General features: G+C 59.7%; 2 protein-coding genes across 5 annotated transcripts in view; one reads left to right on the forward strand and one right to left on the reverse strand.

The window, feature by feature from the left end:
• The first annotated feature begins 2,071 nt into the window (after positions 1-2,071).
• LOC113431408 (sodium-dependent proline transporter-like) lies at positions 2,072-18,233 on the forward strand. Its single transcript, XM_087965893.1, is given in 16 exon segments — positions 2,072-2,203; positions 5,666-5,876; positions 8,818-8,949; positions 9,268-9,422; positions 9,922-9,974; positions 10,546-10,607; positions 10,610-10,683; positions 10,817-10,951; positions 11,890-11,993; positions 12,190-12,314; positions 12,626-12,738; positions 13,636-13,770; positions 14,752-14,851; positions 15,758-15,876; positions 16,001-16,174; positions 16,881-18,233. Coding segments are annotated over 16 exon segments (1,884 nt in total). The 5' UTR covers positions 2,072-2,164; the 3' UTR covers positions 17,034-18,233.
• A 223-nt stretch (positions 18,234-18,456) lies between these two features.
• The window catches only part of STIM1 (stromal interaction molecule 1), a 63,919-nt gene continuing 56,200 nt past the window's right edge, over positions 18,457-26,175 (reverse strand). The window contains exons 9-13 of one of the 4 annotated variants that reach the window (XM_087965891.1): positions 23,843-23,943; positions 22,809-23,047; positions 21,985-22,065; positions 20,548-20,617; positions 18,457-19,439 (exon numbers count right to left, since the gene is read on the reverse strand). In XM_087965891.1, coding sequence (XP_087822017.1) covers positions 18,953-19,439; positions 20,548-20,617; positions 21,985-22,065; positions 22,809-23,047; positions 23,843-23,943 — 978 coding nt within the window. In that variant the 3' untranslated portion in view covers positions 18,457-18,952. Of the gene's footprint in view, positions 19,440-20,241; positions 20,618-21,984; positions 22,066-22,808; positions 23,048-23,842; positions 23,944-26,175 lie in introns of all 4 variants that reach the window. The other 3 variants (XM_087965889.1, XM_087965892.1, XM_087965890.1) reach the window with 3 other exon arrangements.

Raw genomic sequence — 26,175 nt, forward strand, 5'->3', positions numbered from 1 at the left:
CTTTGGGACGCTTTCTCCCGCCGCTACCCGGGGCGACCCCCCCAAACCCAGCCAGGACCCCGCGAGGGGGGCTGCACCCCAGTTGCGTTTGAGCAGCCCTGAAAGCGGCTCCTCACCTTCAGGAGGCGACGGGCTGCTGGCAGAGCCCCTTCCCACTCCCTCCGGCTGCCCTGCCCACAACCGCCATCCTAACCCCTCCACTAACTTTCTGTTATGTTCGACTAACTGTCGCTTGTATCCTTACGATCTCTAAGGACTGTTTCCTGGTATGATTGGATGGCTTATTGTACCCTCTGACTCTCATTAAGTGTTGCACCGTATGATTCTGGACTCTTGACAGGTGTGTCTTTCCTTTTATGCGCACTGAGAGCATTTGCACCAAGACAATTTCCTTGTGTGTCCAATAAACACACTTGGCCAATAAAGAATTCTCTTCTCTCTCCTCTCCTCTCCTCTCCTCTCCTCCTTTCCTTTCCTTTCCTTTCCTATTCTTTTCTATTCTATTCTATTCTATTCTATTCTATTCTATTCTATTCTATTCTATTCTATTCTATTCATTCCCTCAACACTGTCCAGCTATTTACAAAGTTTGCACTACTATTATTGTTAATCTTCTCATCACTGTATGACTGTAACTTTGTCGCTTGTATCCTTACGATTTATATGGACTGTTTCCTCGTATGATTTGATGGCTTATTGTACCCTCTGACTATCATTAAATGTTGCACCTGATGATTCTGGACTCTTGACGGGTGTATCTTTCCTTTTATGCGCACTGAGAGCATTTGCACCAAGACACATTCCTTGTGTGTCCAACCACCCTTGGCCAATAAAAGATTTCTCTTCATTCATTCCCTCTTATTCCGTGGCAGCGTCTCCAGACCAGCTCAGGCAGACCGTCTGGCATAACACCCAGCCGTGCAGCCACCGAAAAGTCCCACCCGAGAACAAGGCATCCCCCTCAGGGCAGCCGGCAGAGAGCAGATGGGAGGGGGAGAATCCCTCCACAGAAAGGAGTTGAGTATCAATCCGAATAGAGCGGGAAGGGACCTTGGAGGTCTTCTAGTCTGACCCCCTGCTCAAGCAGGAGCCCCCACAGGAGAGGCCAGTCCCAAGTCCCCCAGGTGATGGAAGGAGTCTGGAAAGACCCTCCTGGGGGGAGCTTGTGGGTCCAGGACCCCCGTCCTGGGCCATCCAGGGCGATAGGAGTAACCAGCATCCTCCGTCCCGCCTGGAGGCCTCTCGGGAGGCAGGGCAGCTGGTGGCACCATGAGCCATGCCCATCCCTTGCCCTGCTGGCTGCATTCTGGGCCAGCCAAAGCCTCTGGGAGGTTTTCAGGGGCAGCCCCACGGCATGGCAAGGGACCCCCCGAAAGGCAGGCATGAGCCACCAGGAGCAGAGTCCCATCAGACCAGAAACTGACATGTGGGTCCCTGAGGCCCTCTGACTTGGCTCTTCCCCTGTATCATCGGTGTCAGAAGGCAGTGGGGTTTACAGGGGGGAGGAGGAAGACTGTGGGGTCCTTGGTGCTCTGTGAACTGGGTTGTTTTCTTGCAGAGGTTTCATGACCCAACTAGGGAACACCATCAGGTCTGGGGTGGGGTTGCCCTCTGTTCTTGTACAAGTGACTTGCCCAGGCAGCCTGTGTTGTTTTCTCCTGGGGGGCTCCTGGATGAGCCGGTGGGGGAGCGTTGGAAGGAAGTAATTCCTGTCTGAAGCTCCTTTGCGATCTTGGGCAACAGAAGCAGCGCCTTCTGCGCGCCCCCCGCCCCCCATTCCACGCGCGGACCTTGCGCCTCCCTCGCAGCCTCTGCCGGGCCCTCCGCTCCGCTCCTCTCCGCGGGTTCGGGGGCTGCAAAAGCCCCTTTCAGGCCAGCAAAGATCCCACGCGGACCAGGCGGCGCTGGGACCCCCTGCGCGCCCCAGAAGCGGCTCTCTCGCCCTGAGCTGCGCCTTCGAGCGGACGGCGGCCTCTCATATAAAATCAAAAGCGGGACCCAAAAGGAAAAAAGCAAGAAAGGCCCCGGTTGGCTCTCGCGGCGGGCGGGGCGGGCCAGGTGAGCGTCGGGCGCGGCCAGGTGCTTTGCCGGCCGGCCTACCTGGCTCCGCCTCGCCCGCCCGCCCGGCTGAACGGCCGGAACTGGAGCGAGTCGGCGGTGCCCGATGGAACCTCCCGCTGCTGCTCCTGCCGCTGCCAGCCCGGTGAGTCCCCGCGGGGGAGGGGGTGTCCGCCCTGAGCCTCCCCAGCAGGGGGTTGTTAGGGAGCCCTTCCGCCTGCAGGTTTGGTTCCCGGGAAGCCCGGATTCCGCCCCCCGTCCCGGGAATCGGCCCCCTTTGCCCAGCCAAGGTGAGGCGGCGCAGCCCCCGAAGATGGGGCAGGCAGGAAGAGCCGGTGGGCAGCTGGAGCCCCCGAGGAGCTCCACGGAGACACGCAGGGGTTGTGTGAATGCAACCGCGGCTGAGCTGCGAAAAGGGGAAAGGAAAGAGATCCCCTCCCCCTCCCCGATCTGGATTGGCCCCCAAATTCGAACTGGGGTGTCCGACTACAGGAATCGCTGCCTGGACAGAAAGAGCCAGCGAAATCCGCTCCTTTCTTAAGCAGGGGGTTGGACTAGATGACCTCCACGGTCCCTTCCGACTCTTATTCTGTAATTGGGAGCTTTTCCAAAAGAGCAGGAAGGGCTATTTTCCCTTGAGGTGGCCAGGAGAGGGTCAATGACCTTCCCGAGGTCATCGGGCAGGCGTGTCCCACCCATGCTAGCTATGGACAGCTAGTAGTACGGCCTCACAAGATGGCAAACTTTGAACATTATTACTGTGTGATTTATACAGATTTACTACGTTGTACAGTTTACATGTGTGGCCCAAGACAATCCCTCCCCACTCGAGGCAGCCCGGGGGAGCCCAAAGGTGGGACACCTGTCTCATAGGACATTTTACTTCGGCTGTTAATTTGGGCGTTTGCTTTTTTTTTCTGTGAAGAAAATGGATGTTCCAAGCTCTTCGCCAGAGAAGGCGGCTGTTTCCTTCTGCCTCAAAGCAAAAACCGGGACCCACAGCCAAGGAATGGGGTCACTGGGGGGGGGGGGCAGTTTGGGCCTCTGGGTTCCCCTAGAGCAGTGGGGGCGGGTGGGGGGGCTGAGGGCAAGTCCCAGATGAGGCCTCAGTTGGAGTTGCAAGAGCCGCACTCAAGACTTATGACCACATGCGAGCCCAACGCTTCTGCTGCTAAACAAGACAGTTGTTAAGTGAGTGTTGTTGCCCTTCCTTGAACCTCCGCGGTCATTAAGTGAATCCGGCTTCCCCACCGACTTGGCTCGTTGGAAGGTCGCAAAAGGGGATCAAATGACCCCGAGACACCGCAGTCCCTTGCCAAACAGGCTCCATCCCCATATATTGGGGGGGGGTCCTCCATTTGGATGGGCCACTGATGGGCGGCCCCTGGGGGGGGGGTCATCCTAGGGGGCTGAGCCAGGCGCAGGGAGGGGAGCCCCCTGGTTTTGGGTCAGGGCTGAAGAAAAGAGAGCCAGGCCGGGCTTTGGGGAAAAAGGGGTCGGAGGTTTTGGAGTTCTCCTGACAGGTAGTCCTCGACTTACAATGTCTGTTTAGCGACCGTTCAAAGCTACCAAGGCACTGGGGAAAGTGGCTTGCCGCTGGTCCTCACCCTTACGACTGTCGCAGCATCTCCATGGTCACGCCATCCAAATCCGGGCGCTTGGCAACGGGCATGGATTGAGGATGGCTGCAGCACCCCAGGCTCACGCGACCCCCACTTACGACCTTCCCAGGGAGCAAAGCCAAGGGCGGGAACCGGATCCGCTTAAAGACTGCGTGATTCGCTTAAGAACCGTGTTAAAAAGGGTCATAAAATAAGACACGGCTCCCTTAACCACGGCCTCACTTAGCAATGGAAACTCTGTCCCAACTGTGGGCGTAAGTGGAGGACTGCCAGGGTTTACGCCTTGTTCTGCGTCCTTTGGCAGCCGCTGCCCGTGACCAGCTGGCCAGTGGGTGTCGCCCCATCACTTGAGGTCCCCTAGACAGCCTGGCTGGCAAGAGGACTCCTGCCTTGGGCAGCGGGCTGGACTAGAGGACCTCCAGGGTCCCTTCCAGCCCTGGGATTCCGTGGGTGTGCGGAGGGCCTGTTGGAGACCTTCTTTTCCTGGGCCGCTTCTCTTCCCAGCCACTAGAGGTTGGGCTCCCAGTTCACACGGCTGCAGGTAGTCCTCGACTTACAACCATTCATTTAGTGACCATTCAAAGCACTGAAAAAAGTGGACTTACAACTGCTTTTCACCCTTACGGCCATCGCAGCAGCATCCCCTGGTCATGGGATCAAAATTGGGATGCTTGGCCACTGACTCATACTTATGACGGTGGCAGCGTCCCTTTAGTGACCTTCTGACAAGCAGAGTCAACGGAGGAAGCCGGATTCCCTTAACGACCGCATGACCAGCTTAACAACGGCAGTGATTCACTTAACAACGGTGGCAAGAAAGGTCGTAAAAAGGGACAGAACCCACTTAACAGCTGTCCCGCTTCCTCAAAACTCCAGCAACAGGACTGCTGGGCTCCATGGCGGTCCTAATTCGAGGACCAGCTGGGCAGGGGGAGGGGCCAGGAGGCAGGGGAGCTCCTGGGGGCATCTCTCTCTCTCTCTCTCTCTCTCTCTCCCCCCGGCTGGTCAGGCAGGCCCAGCAGGTCCGGCAGGGAGGAGGCCAGGCCGGCCAACCCGGGCAAGGCAGGGAGGCTCCAGGGAAGACCTTCCTTGGGTCCTCCAAAGTTTTTGGGGGGCTGCTGGCCTTGGAAACGCCCCTCCCGGCTCCTCCGGGCCTCGGAGACCCCAAACCCTCAGCCAGGCTGGCGCAGTGGTGGAGGCAGGAGGACGTCATTGATGGGTTTTTATTTATCCGATTTGTCAGGCAGGTATAAGAATAAACATGAGTGAGAATACAGGAAATAGGTACGGATGAATGGGGACAATAAGACAGGGACGAGAGGCAGGATGATGCCCTTATGCACCCCCCTTACAGACCTCTTAGGAATGGGAATTCTCTCCCTTCCTTTCCTTCCTTCCTCCTGCTTCCTCCCTTCTTTTCTCTCCTTCCTCCCTCCCTCCCTCCCTCCCTCCCACTCCCTCCCTTTTCTCTTTCCTTCCTCCCTTCCTTCCTCCCTTCCTTCCCAGTCCCTCCTTCCCTTCTTTTCTCTCCTCCCTCCATTCTTTGCCCTCCTCCCTCCCTCCCCACTTCCTTCTTTCCTTCTTTTTATTTTTTATTTGATTTATATAAGAATAAACATAAGAGTACAGGAAATAGGTACGGATCAATGGGGACAAGAGGACAGGGACGGGAGGCAGGATGGTGCCCTTATGCACCAACTTCTCCTCCTGGTTTCGAGGAGGCTGGTCGTACTAGTTGCTCCCTGGGCCCCAAGCCAGCTGGGTGGCCTCGGGCCAGTCGCTCCCTCTCCGCCCAGACCAGGGGGCAAGGCTGAGCCCCCCCGAGGAAGCACCCCAAGAGAATTGCAGGCTCTGCTCCACTTCCAGGGCTCGGCACTAACTCCCCCACCCCACAAACCGGCGTTTATCCCCTTCACCAACTTGACCGAACGTGCGTGGATTTCACTGCTGGGCTCCTGACCCCCCTCTCTCTCCTTGGGCCGCAGGGCAGAGTCGCCCAGCTGAATGGGGCTGGCCTGGAGGGGCTCCACCTGCCGGCCCCCACCCTGCCCCAGGCGCAGCCCCCGGCCCCCGAGCCCAGCCAGCCGCGGGAGACGTGGGGCGGGAAGTACGAGTTCCTGCTCTCCTGCCTGGGATACTGCGTGGGGCTGGGCAACGTCTGGCGCTTCCCGTACCTCTGCTACCGCAACGGAGGCGGTGAGTGGACGACCCCTCCCCCCATCGGCTTCCCTCCTCCTCCTCCTCTTAGCAGGGGCCCCAGTGGCCACCCTTCTTCTTCTTCTTCTTCTTCTTCTTCTTCTTCTTCTTCTTCTTCTTCTTCTTCTTCTTCCTCTTCCCTCTTCCTCTTCCTCTCTCCTTCTTCCTTCTTCCTCTTCCCTCCTTCTTCACCGTTTCTTCTTCTTCTTCCTTTTCCTCTTCCTCTTCCCTCCTCCTTCACCCCTTCTTCTTCTTCCTTTTCCTCTTCCTCTCCCTCCCTCCCTCCTCCTTCACCTCTACTTCTTCTTCTTCTTCCTTTTCCTCTTCCTCTTCCTCCTCCCTCCTCCTTCACTACTACTTCTTCTTCTTCTTCTTCTTCTTCTTCTTCTTCTTCTTCTTCTTCTTCTTCTTCTTCTTCTTCTTCTTCCTCTTCCTTCTTCCTTCTTCCTTCTTCCTTCTTCCTCTTCCCTCTTCCTCTTCCCTCCTTCTTCACCGTTTCTTCTTCTTCTTCCTTTTCCTCTTCCTCTTCCCTCCTCCTTCACCCCTTCTTCTTCTTCCTTTTCCTCTTCCTCTCCCTCCTCCCTCCTCCTTCACCTCTACTTCTTCTTCTTCTTCCTTTTCCTCTTCCTCTTCCTCCTCCCTCCTCCTTCACTTCTTCTTCTTCTTCTTCTTCTTCTTCTTCTTCTTTCTTCTTCTTCTTCCTCTTCCTCTTCCTCTTCCTCTTCCTCTTCCTTCTTCCTCTTCCCTCCTTCTTCACCGTTTCTTCTTCTTCTTCCTTTTCCTCTTCCTCTTCCCTCCTCCTTCACCCCTTCTTCTTCTTCCTTTTCCTCTTCCTTCCTCCCTCCCTCCTCCTTCACCTCTACTTCTTCTTCTTCTTCCTTTTCCTCTTCCTCTTCCTCCTCCCTCCTCCTTCACTACTTCTTCTTCTTCCTCTTCCTCTTCCTCTTCCTCTTCTTCTTCCTCCTCCTCCTCTTCTTCCTTCTTCCTTCTTCCTCCTTCTCCTCCTCCTTCTCCTTCTCAGCATGTGGAGATTCTCCCTCATCCACATCATGATTGTCCCAAAGATGCTTTTTCAAGAGGCAAGTGGACTTTCTGGTTCTTCTGAGCTGGAGAAGCTTCTGGGATGAGAAGCAAAACACCTTCAAAGGAAAACCGGAAAGTCCACTTGCCTCCTGGAAGAAGCACCTCTGGGGAAATTATCCAACACTTTAATTTCTTTGCCACCTGCTCTGAATTCGCCAAGCAAGCGTGTTGACGCTCACTTTGTCCTCTGAATGAATATTAAATTATTCCACTTCCTTTCTGTTCTCCTGCGGAGCTTAAAGCCTCTCTTACTTCCCACTCGAGAGACGCATCATTTCATCTCAGATCAATAGTATTTTGCCTTGGACGCGGATTGTGGTGGTTATGGTTCCGCTCCTGCCTTTCTGATCTCCACTGCCAGCCCTGAGCCGGGGTAGCTGCCCCCAACGACCCTCCCTCTTCAACAGCAGCTGCGTCTCTTCAAACTCTGCTCTTAAGGGAAGCTGATACAGGAGAATATTTGCAGCTGGGGTTGAAATGAGGGGTCCTGGATGCTCTCTGAGCTGTGGGGGGGGGGGCGTTTCTTGCAGACGTTTCACGACCCAACTAGGGAACGTCCTCAGTTCTATGACTGGTGCTGTCGATGGGAGCCCCGAGGATCCCTCATTCAGAGAAGCTGCTTACTCCAGCGCGGAAGGTTGGATGGTTGGAACCCTGGAGGCATATTCCACGCTGGGGGGGGGGGCGAGAGCCACCCAGTCCAAGCAGGGCCGGCATTGGCTGGAGTAAAGCTGCTGCTCCTTGCCTCCCCTCCCTGCCCCCTTGAGCCACCTGCCATTCCTCCCCCCATTCTCCTGCCCTTCCCTTGACTCCTCCCTCCCTCCCCTCCCTCCCTGTGAAGGGACCCATTGTTCTTTCCAGGGCTGGGAGGTCAAACCTGCCTGAGCAATTAGTGCAAGACACTTCAACAACTTCCCCATTCTGTGGCAGCTGCCTTTTTCTGCACCCATCCTTCCCTGCCTAAAGAGACCCACCCACCCACCCCTTATCTTTAGATCAAAGGGGGGTCTCCAGCAGGGCCGGTTCGAGTGAACCGGGTGCTAATTTTACATCTGGTTAGCCAAACAGGTAGTTGCAATGGCTGCTGGCCCTGCCCATCCCTCCCCTCCCTCCCGGAGGCCCCACGTGGCCCATTTTGGATCCTGGTGAGTGCAGGGCCCCCCTGGAGGCTCCAGAAGGCCAGAAACAGCCTCATGTCCAGCCCCCAGGGAGCCTCGGGAGCCCGGGGAGGGTGAAAATGCCCCCCCGCCATGGTGCAGGAGGCTGACTAGGCCACACCCACCGTGGCCACGCCCACCCAGCAACTGGGTAGAGAACTGGTGGCTGAATTTTTTTTGAAGGCAACCCCTCTTCTCCAAGCTTGGCCCCTTTAAACCTGGAGGACTTCAACTCCCAGAATTCCCCAGCCAGCTTTGCTCCGGGCTCAAAGGGGCCAAGAGACCCCCCTGCTTGGCTCAGAGAACGGGGTCAAGTCAAGAGCGGGTCTTTTCCCTCGGCATCCCAATAGGGGGCGCTGTAGCACCGAGCAATCGCCCAAGAGCAAAATCCATTGGGGGGGAAGGAGAAGAAGATCCAGGGAGGGCCCAAAGGCCTTCCAGACCAGGGACCTGCAGAGTTGGCAGCTTGGAAGCCTTGTGGACTTTGAGGGGAGGGGGAGGAAGAGGAGGGGAGGAGGAAGAGGAGGGGAGGAGGAAGAGGAGTGGGGGGTCTCTTGGTTCCTCGGTGCTCTCTCAGCTAGAGGGTTGCAGACCTTTCCTGACCCAGCCTGGTAACACCCTCAGTGCTAGAAGGGGGCAGGAGGGGGGGGATTGCCGGCGTGGTCTCTTGAGGGCCCCCCTGCGCTGCCTTCTCTCCCTAGGGGTCTTCCTGATCCCCTACACCCTCATGCTGGTCTTCACGGGCCTTCCCCTCTTCCTGATGGAGCTCAGCCTGGGCCAATACGGGGCCACGGGGCCCGTCAGCGTCTGGAAGTGCTGCCCCCTCTTGAAAGGTAAGCCCCTCGAGGGGGCGCGGGGCCAGGGGTCCACCGGGTTCCAGTGGGGAGCCCCTCCGTCCGTGGGGGGCCAGAGGGAGGCTGGGGAGGAGCACTGGGCCTTGTAAGCAGGAGGCCCCAACTCAGCTTCTCTTCCCCGCTTGGGGTGGGGCTCAGGGGCCCCTGGGCTTCTTCTGGGGGGGCTGCGGTTGGGGCCCTGCCCGCCGGGAACCTGGGCCCTTCTGCTGGGGCTCACTCCGTGGGGGGTGAGTCCCCCCAACCGGGGAAGGAGAGCCGTGGAACCGAGCTGCTCCCCCTCCTGCACTCCCTCTGCAGGGATCGGAGTCGGGATGTTGGTGGTCTCCTCCCTGGTCTCCCTCTACTACAACGTCATCATTGCCTGGACCTTCTATTACCTGAGCATGTCCTTCCAGAGCCCCCTGCCCTGGTCCTGCGACGCCCCACCCAACCGGCCCCTCTGCCAGGCGCAGGTACTGGCTGGGCCCCGGGGGGGGGGAGCCAGAGCGGGAGGGGAGGCCGGGACCCCTCGGGGTTCACACCTCCTCTCTGGCTGAGGAGATCAGAGTAGCCGGCCAGCCTTGGAGCATCCAGGGAGGCCCTGCGCCAGAGGGAGGATTCGGCCGGTTCTGGCCAGTTCTGGAGAACGGAGCGGACATTTTGAGTCATTTGGAGAACCGGCCAATCCCGCCTCCGACTGGCCCCGCCAACCCCACCTCTTCTCCGCCTCCCATCGAGTCCCAGCTGATCGGCTGGGTCTCCTTTGGTTGCCCTGCCCAGGAGAACGGAGCTGGAAAGCAGGTTAGTGGGTTGGGGAGGGAAGGGGGATTTTGCAGTATATCCTTCCCCTGCCACACCCACCAAGCCACACCCACCAAGCCACACCCACAGAACCAATAGTAAAAAAAAAATGGAATCCCACCCCTGCTGCCCCCACCTATCTACCCACGAGGGTCTCTTCCTGCCTTTCAGAACGGGACTTTGGAGAGGAACCGCCCGGCCAGTGCCAGCGAGGTCTTCTGGAAGTGAGTCTCCCTTCATTGGGAGGGGGAGCACCTGGGGAAGTGGGCTCCCTCTCTTGGGGGGTCAGCCCGGGGAAGCAGGGAAGGGAGGGTGGGTGTGGGGGCACAGGCCTGGCCTCAGCTCAGCCTCTTTGGCTGGAGATCTTGGAACAGGACACACACACACACACAAACGTAAGTTTTCACTGCCTCCGTAACAGTGGTGGGATGCGACCGGTTTGGACCGGTTCAACCGACCTGGTAGTAAGAACAGCCTTGGGGGGGCTCAGCTGAGAGGAGAGAGAAGGGGAAAGCGCAGGACTGGCCCTCCCTCCCTCCCACCGGCCCTCTGCGCTGTTCTCTCCTTTCTCCGCTGGTGTGGGGAGAGCTGCCGTGTGCGTAAGGTGCGCATGCATAAGGGGCACACGTGTGATCCCCAAACCGGAACAGCTAGGACCCCATTGCTGCTCTGTAACTTTGGTCACTAAATGAACCGTTGTAAGTGGAGGACCCTCTGATGGGCGGGGAAGGGTCCTGGGGAGGCGGGGCTCCTTCCTGGCCGTCAGCCGCCCTCCCCTCCCTCTTCCGCTTCCAGCCAGCGGGTGCTGGGGGTGGTGCACAGCTCCGGCCTGGGCGACCCCGGCCCCGTGAGGGAGCCCTGGCGCTGTGCCTGCTGCTGGCCTGGGCCGTCATCTTCCTCTGCACCCTGCAGGGCATCCGGAGCTCGGGCAAGGTGAGCCAGCTGGGGAGGAGGGGCGGCGTGGGGAGCCCCTCCTGGCCTGGGTCTGGCGGGGAGGGGCTCAGCCGGGCTCTGGGGGGCTCCGGGTGCTTCTCCCCCTCAGCCGCCCGGCCGTCCCCCTGCGCAGATTGTGTACTTCACGGCCACCTTCCCCTACGTGGTCATCGTGGTGCTGGTCATCCGGGGAGCCACGCTGGAGGGCTCCCTCGAGGGCATCCGCTTCTACCTCTCTGCAGACTGGAGCCGGCTGAAGAGCGCCCAGGTGTGCCCCTCGCCCTCTCAGGTTGCGTGTGCGTTTGCGTGTGTGTGTGTGTGCACGCAGGGGGAGAACCCCTGACCCAGAAGGATGTCGGTCCTGGCTTCTGGCCAGCGGGAGGCCTGGGATCTTTTAAGGCGGGGGGGGGGGCTCCTTGTTCTGCCTCCAGCCCTCTCGTGGGGAGCCAGCCCCACCCTGGGCCTCCTTTGCAGCTCCAATGGCCTGGAGGGGGAGCTCTCGCCTCACAAACAGGAGGCTGTGAGTTCGATCCTAGGGAGTGGCTGATATTTGAGCAGGAGGTTGGACTAGATGACCTCCGAGGTCCCTTCCAACTCTATATCCTATCACACAGCCCGGCTAAGCCAGGATATCTTAACCAGGTCTGGTCTGGTGGAAAAAACACACAAGGTTTCAAGAGCAAGCCATCAATGTGTGTTTACAAACCATCAAAGCCTCTTAAATGGAGGGGCTGCTTAACTCTCTGGCCTGCTTTGCGGATGACATTAAACCATGCTTTGACTAACCATGGTTTAGAAGAGAATATTTGCAGCTCAGGGTTAGGATCCTTGGTGCTCTCCGAGGTTGGCGGTTTTCTCGCAAGCTTTTTGTGACCCAACTAGGGAACGCCGGCACCACTGTCATTGTTAGCACTGATGAGGTTCCCTAGTTGGGCCATGAAACGTCTGCAGGGACACCACCCAGCGCGGAGAGGCCCAGGGACCCCACAGGTCTCGGGGAATGAGTTTTGAGTAATCCATGAGTAGCTGAGCTCAGACGTTCCGCGAGCCAGAAGGAAGTCTTCCCTATTTCTGCAGGCCACAACTGTGCCTTGCCCGTTGTGTTGGTGCTCCTTAGTAACTGGTCAAGGGGGTTGCAAGTTGGGCGGTCAGCCAGGGGAGAAAGCCAGGCCCAGACGGTCTCTCTTTCCTCCCCCCCTGGAGAAGGTCTGGAACGACGCGGCCTCACAGATCTTCTACTCGCTGGGCATCGGCTTTGGGGGGCTGCTCTCCATGGCTTCCTACAACAGGTTTGACAACAATGTGATCAGGTGAGGCATCTGGGCGCCCCCGGGAAAAGGAGGGGCTTGGAGGGGTCTCCACCTCAGGCGACACGACCTTCTGGGAGGCGGGGAGGGCAGAGCTGTGGGGTCCATCAACGATGTGGTGCCAACAGAGGAACCCAGAGGACAGCTAGCCGCCCCCTTGTTCAACTCCTCTGGGGTCTCCCTCTCTCTCTGCTCACAGGGACACGCTGGTGATTGGCATTGGGAATTGCTGCACCAGCTTCTTTGCGGGCTTCGCCATCTTCTCCGTCCTGGGGCACATGGCCTGGCAGAAGAAGGTCTCGGTCGGAAGGGTGGCAGACTCAGGTACGGAGCCCCCTTTGGCCGGGCCCCAGATCTCCTGGGCCCTCCTGGGAGCCTTCCGGGCCTCGAGAGTCGGGCTCCCTGCTGGCCCTGGCAGCAAAGGCTGTTTTGGCACCCCTCCCCCCCCGTTTTCCTGGGTGGGGAGACCAGGGGGCTGAGCAGAGGAGCCTTGGGTGAAGACACCCCCCCCACAGCCCCCCACCTCCGCAGTTCCTCTCCATCTTCAGGCTCCAGTTTGCCTGCCAGCCTGCTCAGGTTTGGCCAAAGCAGACGGGGGGGGGGGCCTTTGAGTGACCCCCGCTCTCTCTCCTCAGGACCCGGCCTGGCTTTTGTGGCCTACCCCGAGGCCCTGGCGCTGCTGCCGGGCTCCTCCTTCTGGTCCACCCTGTTCTTCCTGATGCTCTTCACCCTGGGGGTGGACACGCTGGTGAGTGGCAGCCGGCCGGGCCCTTCTCGGAAGTGGGGGCTGCGCAAGGGGGAGGTAAGAGCCCCCTTTGGCTGCAGCCGGACCAACTGGCCCCTCCAGGTCTATTGCAGTCCCCACTGAGCACATCTGGGGAGGGTCTCCTCTGGAATTGCCAGGGGTCCTGAAGCAAACATCTGGGCCACTGGGGTGGCTTTTAAGGCAAGGAAGCTTCTTGGTTGCCACCCTTCCTTCCTTCCTTCCTTCCTTCCTTTTCTTTCCTTCCTTCTTTTTCTTCCTTCCTTCCTTCCTTCCTTCCTTTTTCTTTCTTTCTTTCTTTCTTTCTTTCTTTCTTTCTTTTTCTTTCTTTCTTTCTTTCTTTCTTTCTTTCTTTCTTTCTTCTTTCTTTCTTTCTTTCTTTCTTTCTTTCTTTCTTTCTTTCTTTTCCTTTCTCACTCTCTCCCTTTCCTTTTCTCTTTCTTTCCTTTCCTTCCTTTTTTCCCTTTCACTCACTCACTTCCTTCCTTCCTTTCCTTCCTTTTCTCTCTCTTCTCTTCCTTTCTTTTCTCTCTCTCTCCTTCCTTTTTTCTTTTTCTCTCTCTTTCTCTCTCCCCCACTTCCTTCCTCCCCCCCTTCTTTTCCTTTTTACTTCCTTTTATTCAAATCAAGGAATCAACAGGGAAACAGTGGTGTGAAAACAGAAGGTCAGCATGTGTAACTTCAGCCCCAAAGCCACAAGGCCTTGAGACGGGCTGAGCTTCGACAGGCGGCTTCCGCCTCCTCTTGCCTCTCAACGGGGCCACGCTTGGTCCCCTCCTGCTCCGTCCAGGGCCAGGCGGTGCTGAGGGGGAGGCTCAGGGTTCGGGGGGGGGGCTTGGTTTTCCCTGGCAAAGCCACTAACGCTCCCCCAACCTCTCTCAGTTTGGAAACATGGAGGGCATCACCACGGCGGTGATAGACGAGTTCCCGTCGCTGCGCGGCTGGAGGCGCAAAGCTCTATTTCTAAGCGGCCTTTGCTTGGCCTTCTACCTGCTGGGCCTCCTCTTGATCACGGAGGTGAGGACGGGTGTGTGTGTGTGTGTGTGTGTGTGTGTGTGTGTTTAAGCACCCTGCCCTTTCCCCGTTTCCATGATCACAACGTACCTCCCGTTTTGTGTTGACAAGATCCTCTTGACTTACTCCGGGTTAGTCCTCAACTTACAACAGCTCATTTAGTGACCATTCGAAATCAGAACGGCGTTTTAAAAAGTGACTTAGGACCCCTTTTCACACTTACGACTGTTGCATCTCCAAAGTCCCCTGATCAAGGTTCAGATGTTTTGGAAACTGACTTGCATTTACGACGATCGCCGTGCCCCAGGGACCTTCTGACCAGCCGAGTCAATGGGGGAAGCTGGATTCACTTAACAGCCCTGGGACTCACTGAACCACTGCAGTGATTCACTTAACAACGGTCTCACTTAGCAACATAAGTTTTGGGTTCCGTTATGGTCACAAGTCGAGGACTCCCTCTCCTGTGACCCAAGGCACCTCGTCTCTCGGGGGATCTGCCGTAAAAGAGGACGGAAGAGGGCTGGGGGTTCACTCCGTGGTGGGAACCCAGTTTCTGCCTTGGCGGGAGGCCTAAACCGGGCAACCACCTCAAGCCACCATGCGCAGGAGCCGCCCTCTGAACGGATGTGGCTTGTTCCCGGGATGACTAGACCAGATTTGGACACCCTATGGTGTAGTCCTTGTTGTCCTGACCGAGCACAGCATGAGGGGCTACATAGTCCTGGTCAGGCATCGCCTCCTTGCAAGGCAGCTGAAGGGTCTTTTGTGACCCCCGCCCCCGCCTTGCAGCCTCCTGTGTTCTGCGGGGACCCCCAGCGGTGGGTTTGGGGACCCTTGCAAACCTGCTCCGGTGGGAGTCCGGGCTCTGCCTGGGGGAGAAGCCCACCCTGCAGCCCCCAGAAGTGAGAGCCCCAGACCCACTGGGGAGGCCCAGGCCGGTTCTGCCCACTTGGGTGCCAGGCGTTTGCGGCTTTCCTCTCGCAGGGCGGCATCTACTGGTTTACCCTCATCGACGCCTACAGCACCAGCTTCGGCCTCATCATCGTGGCTCTCTTCATGTGCCTCGGGGTCACCTTCTGCTACGGTGAGTCTCGGTGGGGTGAGCAAGCTGGGTCAGCATCTCCTCCTGTGGGACTGCCCGGCCGGCGGGGGAGCTGTGTCTGTCTTCACCACTAACCAGCATAGGTGGTTTGTTCCTGTGCAAAGGGTCTTGGGCAGGTCAGGCTTCCCTTCCCCCATTGACCACCCCATCAAGCATGGCTGGAATGAGGGGACCCTGGTGCTCCCTCGGCTGACCGAGTCTCTTGCAGATGTTTCAGCACCCAACTAGGGAACATCATCAGTGCTAGAAGGGAGTGGGGTTTATGGTGATGTTGGTGGAGGAGGAGGAGGAGGAAGAAGACTACTCTGGGGCCATTGGTGCCCTCTGAGTTAGATTGCAGACGTTTTATTATCCAACTGGGTAACATCATCCATGCTGGGAGGCGGAGTTTGTCCTCCTTCCCTTTTCACCGCAAAGCAGCTCCCTTTCCCAACCTTCGCATCTCATCTGTGGACCTCAACTCCCAGAATTCCCCCAGCCAGCCATAGAGTTGGGAGACCAGAAGGATCGCCTACTCCACTCTATCTAAACCTTGACAACTTGAATGTGTGTGGACTTCAGCTCCTGGCTGGGGAGTTCTGGGAGTTGAAGTCCACGCCTCTTAAAGGTTGCCAGAGTTAGGAAACCCTGCTCTAACCCTGCTCAGTCGGCTGGGCTGCTTCCTAAATTCATCTGGACTGACACCGCTTCATCTCAGAAAAAAATTGGGGTGGCAATTGCTTCCTTTTGCTCTGGATCCAAAACAACCAGGCAGTGGCTGCGCACAACACGCTGCCGTCATCCGGCCAAGAGGCCTTGTGGATGCGTGAAAGGAAAGGCCAAAGCCGGGCTGGGACCGGCACGGGTGCTTCCCCCCCATCCGTGCGCGATCCGTTTCTTTTCCTGCAGGGGTGAACCAGTTTTGCCAAGACATCGTCGACATGATCCGTCAGTGCCCGCCCTGGTGCAGCCGGCTGGTGCCGTACTTCAAGGCCTGCTGGGTGATCGTCACGCCGGGGACGTTGCTGGTAGGCCAGGCGGGGGCTTTGCGGTCTTCCTGCCCCCACCGCTCTTGTGGGGAGAGTATAATGGGCAGCCATGGGGCGTCCTCCCAGCCCTCGGCCATCCTTGTCCGCTCTGCTCCCTTCGCAGTTCATTCTCTTCTACGTCTTCCTGGACCTGTCAGGCACCAGGCTGCACTACGGAGCGTACCAGTTCCCGCGGTGGGGCCAGGCCCTGGGCGTCTGCGTGGGGGTGCTGAGCTGCATTCAGATTCCGCTTTGGGCTGGCATCGCCCTCTGCAAGGAGTCCGGGACACTGGCAGCTGTGAGTCGGGGAAGGGAGCCCAGTGGGTCGTGGGAAGGGCTGTTAGTAGGGGTAGACCTCCCGCCTTCCACCTGCAGGACAGGGAAGGGGCCGAGTCGGGCAGCGCTCCAGGTGTGTCCATCCTGTGCCGCAACTGAGGGCCCCCAGGGGAAGCCCTGTGGCAAAGTCCAGTCAGTCTGCCCCCAGGAACCAGAGGTTTATTCTTCCAAGCTTTTGGGATTCATGCTGGCACACATCCCCGTTGCTCTTCTGGCCTCATCTGCCCACGTCCGTCTGCAACACAGGCCTACCTTGCAGGGCTCTTCAGAGGGATTTCCAAAGATTTCCCCGATGGCAGAACTGCTTCCCAGAGACTTAAGCGGCAGGCGAGCGTCTTTGCTGGACAGCGTTTTGGTCTGGGGCGAGCCGCTCGAGCCCCCCCTGTAGGCAGGACTCTCTCTGGGGGATGGAAAGAGCCGCCCCCTCAGTGCAGCATTGCTGACCTTAGGGGCCAGGGGCAGCTCTGCACCCCTCCTGGAGACCTCGGGTTGCAGGCTGGAGACAAAAGGTCGTAAAATGAGGCTAGCTTCCAGACACCCCGTCCCGGCCGTGTGCAGCAGCCCTTGAGGAGCCCCACAGCCCTGGGACTTTTCCCAGTGGTCCTGGCGGTGGCAGAGGGGGTTTGCAGTGGGAGCCGCGTCCAAAGTCTCCCGTCCTGTCCTTGCAGCGCTTCAGGAAGGCCATCCGTCCTCGGAGCTCCTGGCGTTCGGCCAGCAGCCGGCAACTGCCCCACCAGGTCATCGATGTTCCGTACACCGTGAACTTGACGGTCAGCGACTTTGCCGGAGTTTGGCAACTGCCGGATCCCAGCGAGGCCTGAGGCTGTGGCCAACGCAGGAGGCGGCGGCATCTGTGCCGGTCCACTTACAGCTCGGATCCGACCGGCCACCCTTGCCATCCCTTGGAGGGGGTTGTGGTCAAACAACACTGCAGGAGATGCTGCTGCTGCTGCGTTGGGCCACCCTTGAGGCTGCTGGTTCCCCCCACGCCCTCCCCACACAAGCCCAGAGGCTGGGCCGGAGCTGCCGCTGGCCCACCCCTCAACCAGGCAGCCACTGCTCCAGAGACCTTTCAGGGCAGCTTTGCCCCGTCTCCGAAATCGGCCAGTGTCCACTGGTGCTTTGCTGCCCCGTGGCAGCTCTCCTCACCCGCCTGGAGTATAGGAAGTCCTCAACCTACGACCACAATCGAGCCCAATTGCTAAGCGAGACAGACTTTTAAGTGAGTCTTGCCCTATTTACGACCTTTCCTGCCCAATTGTTACGTGATTCACTGCAGTTTCTAACTTAGTAACATGGACGTTAAGTGAACCTGGCTTCCCCTTCGACCTCACTTGTCAGGAGGTTGCAAAAGGGATCACCGCGACCATCATAAACACACATCAGTTGTCCCAATTTGGATCACGTGACTGTGGGGGATGCTGCAGCTGCCCTAAGTGGGAGAAACGGCCAGAAGTCACTTTTTTTCAGTGCTGTTGCAACTTTGGTCATTTCCCGAATGGCCGCAAGTCGAAGACTTCCTGTCCCCCTTCTCCGCTTTCCCTCCACTCGGCTCACTCGATGGCTCCCCTTGGATTCGGCTCACCTGCTGCCTCCTTTCCACCTTGGCAGGAGGTGCCCTGGGCTGGCTCAGCCTCCAGCACCGCCTCTCGTGCAGCAGCGCAAGACGAAGCAGCAACATCTGCCTGCTGCCCACAGCTGGATTACAGGAGGACCGAGGAGAGGAATCTCCACGGACAAGGGGCACTTTGGGCTGGTGCCCCTGGATGGACATAACCTTTTCGAAGGGCCTCCTTCCGGTGCTCCCTGGGCCCACCCAGGCTGCAGCGCACAGGAAGACTCTACACAATCGTGCCAAGTGTGCTCTCCCTCCTCCCCACACCCAGGGGGCTTTACACAGCACTGCCCTTTGCAAAGGGCGATGGGGGCACCCCAAACTCGAGCAAAGCCTGAGCATTTCCAGAGGCCTTTCTGGAAACCAGACCAATAAACCTGTGGTGCCTGCGTGGGAAGGGCAGGGAGCCGTTGCGTGGGCTGCCTGTTGTGTCCCCAGGCTGGCCTCCCTCCCGGGGAATCTGGGCTCTTTGGCGTGGGACGTTCTCCTGGCTAGTGGCGGAGAGTTCCACCAGCCGAGAAGGTAGGAGCCTTGCCTAGGAAAACACCCCTGGGCCCTTCAGAGAAAAGAGAGGCCTCCCCCGCTTGGCTGGGCAGCTGTCCCAGAAAGACACCACGCGGCCAACCTTATTAAAATAGTCTACATGCTTTATTAGATTCAAAACAGTTTTACGAAAGCAGCTGGCCGGCCCAAGGAGCTGCCCCCCTTCGGTGCCTGGGCAGCCCCTCCGCAGCCTTGCTGGCCAGGCGGCCGCCTTCCTCCTTGCCCTGAGACCCAGAGAGACGGGCTCCCGTGTGGCCACTCCGGCCGGTCCAGGACGCAGCCAGGAGTCTGAGGCATCGCCCTCCTGTACTCAGCTGCACAGAGCAGCCACGAAGCTTTGGTTCCACTCCCGGGGGAAGGCCGCAGTCCAGGGGCGCCTGTTGGGGTTCCCCTGCTCTGGCCGCATGGAGGGCAGCAGCAGCAGCAGGCAGAAGGGGGGCAGCGGGTGCAAGCCATGCGCAGCCAAGCAGGGCCCTCTGGCCCCAGGAGGCCCCCCCAGCAAGAGTGTCTCTGTCGCTCGGTCCAGGCGTTCCGGCGGAGGGCAGCCACGGGCGCCTTGCCCGGTCCTTCCGTGTCCTCCGGCTACTTCCGGGGCTTCTTGAAGATCTTTAGGGGGAACTTCTTCTTCCCGGGGCCCGAGTCCGTCTCCTCGCCGGTGGAGCCGCTGTCCTCCTCTCCCCCGGTCTTCTTGGCCGCCAGGTGGGGGATGCGGCTGTTGGCCTTGCCAGACAGGAGGGAGAGTGCGGTGCGGCCGTTGGCAGGCGGGGAGGGGGTGTCGGGCTCAGTGGAGCTGGGGCTGTGTGACCGAGAGGAGTCCCCTGAACGGGCCCCCGCCGGCCCCAGCTCCCCCAGGCTGGCCGCCTTCTCCAGCCCCCCGTGGTGGTGGTTGAGTGGGGGCACCTTCTTCATCATCAGCGGGCTCTCCAACTCGGCGGGATCCGGTGGGTGCTGCTGTTCCTCAGCCGGCTTGTGCAGCAGGGCGGGGCGCAGCTTGGGTGCGGAAATGGCTGCCCGCTGGAGGTCGCCCAGGTGCGGGATGGAGGAGTCCGAGTCCGAGTGGGCCAGGTCCCTGGGGGGGGGGGCAGGGGGGGAGATGAGAAGACGTGAGTCTGGGAGCACCGGACCCCATGCAGCAGCTGCCCTCAGCGGTGCCCCCCTCCCCAATTCCTTCACACGCAAGCAGCTGCCTTCCGGTGCCCCCTCCCCAATTCCTTCCCAGACTGAACCCAGGGAAGGCCGGCAAGGAATTTTCCTCCATGCCCCCCCCCAAAGACTCCCCCCTCCCCCAAGTAGGCTGATGCACAGAGGCGGCTGCAAGCAGGCGGGTGGGGGCTGGCTCCCTTTCTCCCACCTGGGTGACATGGAGGGGGGGGGGGGCTGGAATCCAAATCCCACCACAACAGTCCTGGGGGAGGAGTCCGGGCGGGAGGGGCTTGGCCTCTTCCCAAGGGGGCGGGGGGGAAATCCCAGGCTGGAGTGCACCTGCCTGTAGACCGATGGCAGAGACCCCTGCAGTGCCTTGCAGCCCCCGCTGAGCCCACCTTGATGGAGGGCTGCTGGAAGGGCCTCACTCTCAAATGGAGAGTACTTGGGGGGGAGGGCATATAAGTCTGTCCTCCCAGGCAGCCGCCCCAGGCGAGGGGCCCGAGCAGCCTCAGCAGAAGCCGGGCCACGCAGACCGGCGGACACGAGCCGTCCGCAGCGCTTGGAGCACAGCAAACGCAGCCACACTCCATCCCGGGTCACGAGAGCTGACGGTGCGGTTAGTGGGGTTCACGGGGAGACACAGCAGGCACCACACCCCGTGCAGCGGCTGCCAGCGGAGGTTAGGGGAGGGAGCAGGTGCCACGGCCGAGCAGACAGGACGGTACCCCGAGCTCTCGGTCTGGCCGTGTGTCCCCGAGGTGACGTCGGGAGGGGGCAAGTTGGGCAGGGCATCCATCTGCAGGATGTAGGAGGAGGTGGTGTGGTGGTAGAGGACGGGCAGCCCGTGGCAAGTGGGAGCGGAGGGCGCGCCATGGCCGGCCGAGGAAGAGGAGTACGGCGGAGCTGTTGGGACCTCGATGCTGCCACCGGTGAGGCTGGGCATTCGGCGGAGAGTGACCCGGCCGGGCAGGTAATGCACCAGCGGTCCCGATTCCCCCTGGCTGGGGGCCTGCTGGTGACTCTCTACCAACCTCTGCGATCCCAAGGAATGCTGGGGGTCCATCAGGCGCTGGCGAATGACGCTGCTTGGCAAGGTGGGAGCTGGCGGGAGAGAAGGGAAGAAGGGCCGGTTAGGGAGGGGAGAGGCTGCACGCCGCTTCCTTCCCTTCCCCCTTGCCTGGAGGGAGGGAGGATGGGGAGGGGCGGGCAGAGGCCGTCCTGCTTCCGCCCCAGTCCCCCGTTTCTTCTCCCACCCCCCGTGATGCAGGCAGCCAAGGGGAGCTTTTCCACAGTGCAGCTGGAGCACCCAAGGCAGTGGGGCTGCCCCCTGACCGCCCACCACCCGCCGGCCCCAGCCCCACGGTGCCCAGGGAGGTGCCCACGGCCGCTGGCTGGGCCCGAAGGGGCATGCAAACAGGACGCGAGGGTTGCCCGGAGCACAAAAGACACGAGGAAGAATCAGGCCCTGCTGGGAAGCGAAGAACCAGGAAGCAGCCGCTTGGGAGGACCATTCGGCCCCTGAGCCCAGCCCTCCCCCTTCAGAGCGCCCCTCCCAGCCTGTCTCGGGAGGGGAGGCAAAGTCTGGGGCCCCTCCTGCACCTCTTCCCTGGATGGGGATAATTTGGAGTGGACAAACGTGCTGGCAAGGAAGGCCCCTCCGCAGGGGGCCCATCTGGAGGGACCGCGAAGGAGGGCCTTCTCAGTGGTGGCTCCCTCCCTGTGGGACATCATCCCCCCACCCCGGACCCTCTTCCACACGGCACTGAGAAAACCTGCTCCTGCCAGCAGGCCTGGGACAGTGGTGGCACTCGACCGGTTTGGCCTGGTTCTGCTTAGCGCCGATGAGCAGCGGGGACCAAACTGGTTCTCTCCACTGCTCTGGTCTTGGGCTCACCTGCCCTCACCTGGATTCCCTGCTTTGGAAGCGCAGCCGCTTTGCGCGGCACAGCCGAGTGCGGCACGGCAGCTGCAGAAGCCGCGGGGAGAGTTCAGGGAGGAGGTGAGTTGGAAGGCCTCTGCACTTGCACAAAGTGCGCATTTGGTGCGCGCACACACACGCAAACCGTGTGCAAAGTGCGCCCAGCAAGCCCCGCCCACCGAACCGGTGGTAAAAACCTTACAATCCCACCACTGGCCTGGGGACCTCCGAGTGGGGGATTCTGGGAGTTGAAGTCCAGAAGTCTTAAAGCTGCCAGGGCTCTCCAAGTTTGGCCCCTTTAAGACTTCTGGACTTCAACTCCGCCAGAAATGCAGGAGGGGCTGGGTGGGCCCCCTTCCTCTCCCTGCCCCCCAATCCCGCGGTTCTTCGCTCCGACGGGCACCGCCCTCTGGAAGGGGTGAGCCAAGAGAGGCAGCAGAGGGGTGAGGATTAGCCGCTGGGCTGGAAAGGAGAAGCGCCCAGACGGGGGGGGGGGGGGGGGGGTTTAGTCCGGTGGGTGAAAGTGAATCCAAGAGAAGGCGCCTCAAACCGGGGTCCTTGCAGAAGGCCTGGTCCTCCAAGCAGGGGCCGGAGTGGTCGCTGCACTGGCGCCCCAAAAGCAGGGCCACGTCTGGCATTGGCAGGGAGAGAGAGAGCGTGTCACCCCACGGGGCCTCTGCGGGGACCCCAGGGCCTGCCTGCCCCCCCAGCCCAGGCCTTCCCTCCACCCCACCACCCCCAGGGGAGACCCAAAGGGGGAAGGATGACCAGCCTCGCCTGTACCCCAAGACACCCCCTCTGTGACCCCTCCCAGGTGCCCAGCTGAACTCTCTGTGCATGCTCAGAGGCACTGCTGGGATGGAGCCTGGGGGCTCCTCCGCTGCTTTGCCCAGAGTAAGGCAAAGGGCAGCTAGTCCTTGGCTTACAACCATTCATCCAGGGACTGTTCCAAGTGACCACTTCACTAAGTGACTTGTGACCATTTTTCACCCTTACAACTGCCGCAGCCTCCCCCAGGACATGGGATCAAAATTTGGCCCCTTGGCAAGCGACCCATTTTTATGACGGCCGCAGGGATCCCCTTTTGCGACCACCTGATGAGCAAAGTCGGCGGGGAAGCCGGGTTCGCTTAACAACCGTAAGGCTTAGTTGAACAAATGCAACGATTCACTTAGTGACGGTGGCAACAACGGCCATCCAATGGGTCATAACCCACTTGAGAACGGTCTCGCTTAGACGTTCTGGGCTCAACCCCCTGGTCGTAATTTGAGGACCCCCTGGGCACTTCCTGGAGCCGCCTCCCTTGAAGGTAGGGGAGGGGTGTGCGGGGGAGGAGGGGGAGGGTCGGGGGGTCCGGGGCCCTCCCCCACTTACACTGCATGGAGACGGGGGAGACCATCTCCTCGTCCAGGTCGTCCATGTCGTCCGTCATGATGAAGTGGGAGGGGTTGGGGAGCGGGGGGCCCCCCACCCAGCTGGGGTCGATGTTGAGGGCCGAGACCAGCGTGGGGATCCCCGGGTTGCTGACGATCTGGAAGCCGCAGAGCAGCTCGATCTGCTGCCAGCGGTGCAGCCGCTCCCGCAAGGCAGCCGTCACCTCGCTCAGCGCCTGCCTGCAGGGGGGAGGGGGGAGAGTGAGGGGGGTTGGGGGGGCCAGCGCAACCCTCTTGGGGGCCCCCAGGCAACCCCACAGCTAGTCCTCCGCTTGCAACCGTTCGAAGTTACAACGGCACTGCAGAAAAAAGGGAGGTAGGAGAGGTCCTCACACTTACGACCGTTGCACTGTACCATGGTCGGTGACCCCAAGGGGCAACCAACCTGTATTTATGATGGTTACATGGTCATAAAGTCGGGCAAAGCTCACTTAACAACCATCTCACCCAGCGACAGAAAGTTTGGGGCTCCGTTGTGGCCGTAAGTGGAGGACGTCCGGCATTTATGACTGTTGCCGCCTTCCGGGGTCCCCTAGATGCCCCCTCCTCCCCAGAAACCTTCCCAGCTGCTTCCGACAGGCCAAGTCAATGGGTGGAAGCCGGATTCACTTAACGACCACGTCATTCACTTAAACCATTGCAGTGATTTGCTCAGTAACTATAGCAAACTATGTAAAATCAGGCAGGACTCACTGAACGACCGCCCTGCTTTGCAATGGAAATTTTGGTCCCAACTGCAGTGAAGGTCCAGGGCTACCCATCCCGGAGGGGCCCCTCTATACAGCCTCAAGCAGCCCAGCTGAAATGGAGGGGGAGGGGAGGCCCTCCCCACCAGCCCCCCTCCAAGCATCGCTGCCGCCTTGTGGGCCAACGCCTGAGTGGAGAGCGGGGGGTCTCCCCCACTGGACAGAGGACGCCCCCGCACCGCAAAGGCTGCTGGGGGGGGCAGCAGGAGGGGGGGAGGCACCAACTCACTTGGCGGTCAGGATCTTATGGTCCACGTCGTCCAGGGAGGAGCTGTGGGCCACGTGGAAGGTGCCAAAGAGGGTGTTGCGCTTCTTCTTGATCTTTTCGGCCTGGAGGGGGAGCGAGAGACGGTTGGGCCACGCTCGGGGGGCAGCAAGACGGGCCCCCAACCCTCAATCGAGTGGCTGCAGCTTGGTCTGCTGGGAACTTCCGTCAATCAACCAACCAACCAACCAATCAGAATAGAGCTGAGAGGGACCTTGAAAGGTCTTCTAGTCCAGGATCTTAGGCAACCTTAAGCATTCAAAGAGCCACAGAAGATCCTAACTGGAAGCCCCCCCCCCCACTCCCCCCACCGTTCAATCTTGGAGCCAACCGGACGTCCGGTTCCCCCCACCATAGAGTCTCCTCCTAGCAGGGCGTCCTTTTTCCTCTCCCTGTCCTAACCGAAATCCCCGTCAATTGTGGAGCCAACCCGGGACCGGGAGCCGCAGCAGAGGGAGGAAAGAGACCCAGGCGGCTCTAGAGCCACGGGTTGCTGACCCAACCTGTTGCTCAAGCAGGAGACCTCTACCATTCCTGACCAGCAGCTGTCCAGTCTCTAGAGATGGAGGAGCACCCACAACTTCCAGTGGCCGGCTGTTCCACTGGCCAATTGTCCTCCCTGTTCAGGAAGTTCCTCCTTGGTTCCGGGTTGCTTCTCTCTCCTTGGTTACAATTTCCACCCGCTGCTTCTTGTCCTGCCGCCTTCTGGGGCTCTGGAGAAGAGCTTGACCCCCTCTTCTTTGGGGCAGCCCCTCAAATGCTGGAAGGCTGCTATCAAGTCATCCGCCCCCCGTCCTTCTTTTCTCTCGCCTGGCCAGACCCAGTTCCTGCAACCCCCTCCCCACCTCCCTGCTATCTGAAGGACCCCCTTTTCCCAGTCCTCTCCACCTGGCCCACCAGAGCAGGGAGGCAGGGGATGATGGGTGGGGGGCTCCTTAAGGAGGTCCATCTGGTGGGACCGGGAAGAAGGGCCTTCTCCGTGGTGGCCCCCCTCCCTTCAGCTGCAGCTTCTAAGACAGGCGGGGGAGGGGTTGTGGCCACGGGGAGCTGCTATGGACTCCGGCCCCTCCTCCTCCTCCTCGCCCGACTCCTGGGAAAAGCTGCTCTGCAGCCCTACAAAAGCCTCTTCCGTGCGTTGCAGAACGGAGAAAAAGGGGGAAACAGGGGAGGTTCCAGCTAAGGAGCAAAACCACAAGGGGGCTCCCCTGGGGAGGAAGATGGGACAGGCCCAGCGACAGGGGGCGAGTCTTCCAAGCTCTTCGTTTTTCACACCCACGGACAGAATCTGGCCAGACTGACCCAAGCCTTGTTCTGACCCAAACCTGGTTCCAAGGAGAGCAACACCAAACAGAGGTAACAGCAAAACCTTTTCATGATTCTTTAGGAATTCCGTTCCTTCACGGTTAAAAGGCTGTTTCGAACTCATTGTCTCTGATAAGAACGAGCCTTGCCAAGGTGGTGCAAGGCTGCCAAGAACACTGGATAGTGTTGCCAAGAAATATTTCAAACACAAAGAGTCTCCAAACACCAACCAAGATACTCCGAACGTCCACAAGGCTTGAGTGCACAAACTTCTTTGCTTCCTGCAAAGAACTCTGGTCTCTCAGGCTGGCTTTTATCCCTTAAGGGAGGGGCCACTATCTTGCAGCCTTACTCCCGAGTCACCCGTGCTGCTGCAGCTGCTCATGCATGCGCGCTGGGCACAGGCTCCTCGGGGGCCTCTTCCTCACTGCTGCCAGCCCCCGCAAGCTCCGAAGGCCGCACTCTACTTCCTGATGGTCCTGGCCCCATCCCTGCATCCCACGCAGGCCCCTCATTTGAGTCCTCGCTCTCCCGGACCTCAGCTGTCCACACCGCTGCCGGCGAACCCCAACGAGCCTCTCTCTCCTCCTATCTGCATCTACAGTGCACCCTGGGAACAAGGGAGGAGGCGCCGCCTTCTTCGCCCTCCCTCTCTCTCTGACACCCAAAATATCCAGGCTGAGTTGTCTCTTCATCCTCTTGAGTGAAGCCCCTCCCACCTGCATTCCATCCCATCTCTACTGGTACGTCCTCAACATACAGACATTCATTTAGTGACCACTTAAAGTTGCAGTAGCCCTGAAAAAGTGACTTGTGACTGGTCCTCGCACTTATAACCAATGCAGGTCATCATCGCGGCCACGCGATCAAAATCGGGGTGCTTGGCAACCGGCATGTATACAGCAGTTGCGAAGCGCCTGGGGTTGTGTGCTCGCCCCTTGCGGCCTCCCCAGGCAGCTTCCAGCAAGCAGAGCCAGTGGGGGGGGAGTTGGATT

Source organism: Notechis scutatus, chromosome 5, assembly GCF_049901735.1.
Source record: "Notechis scutatus isolate UNSWTSFEM ecotype Mainland chromosome 5, rNotScu1.2, whole genome shotgun sequence".
In the NCBI taxonomy this organism is placed as follows: domain Eukaryota; kingdom Metazoa; phylum Chordata; class Lepidosauria; order Squamata; family Elapidae; genus Notechis; species Notechis scutatus.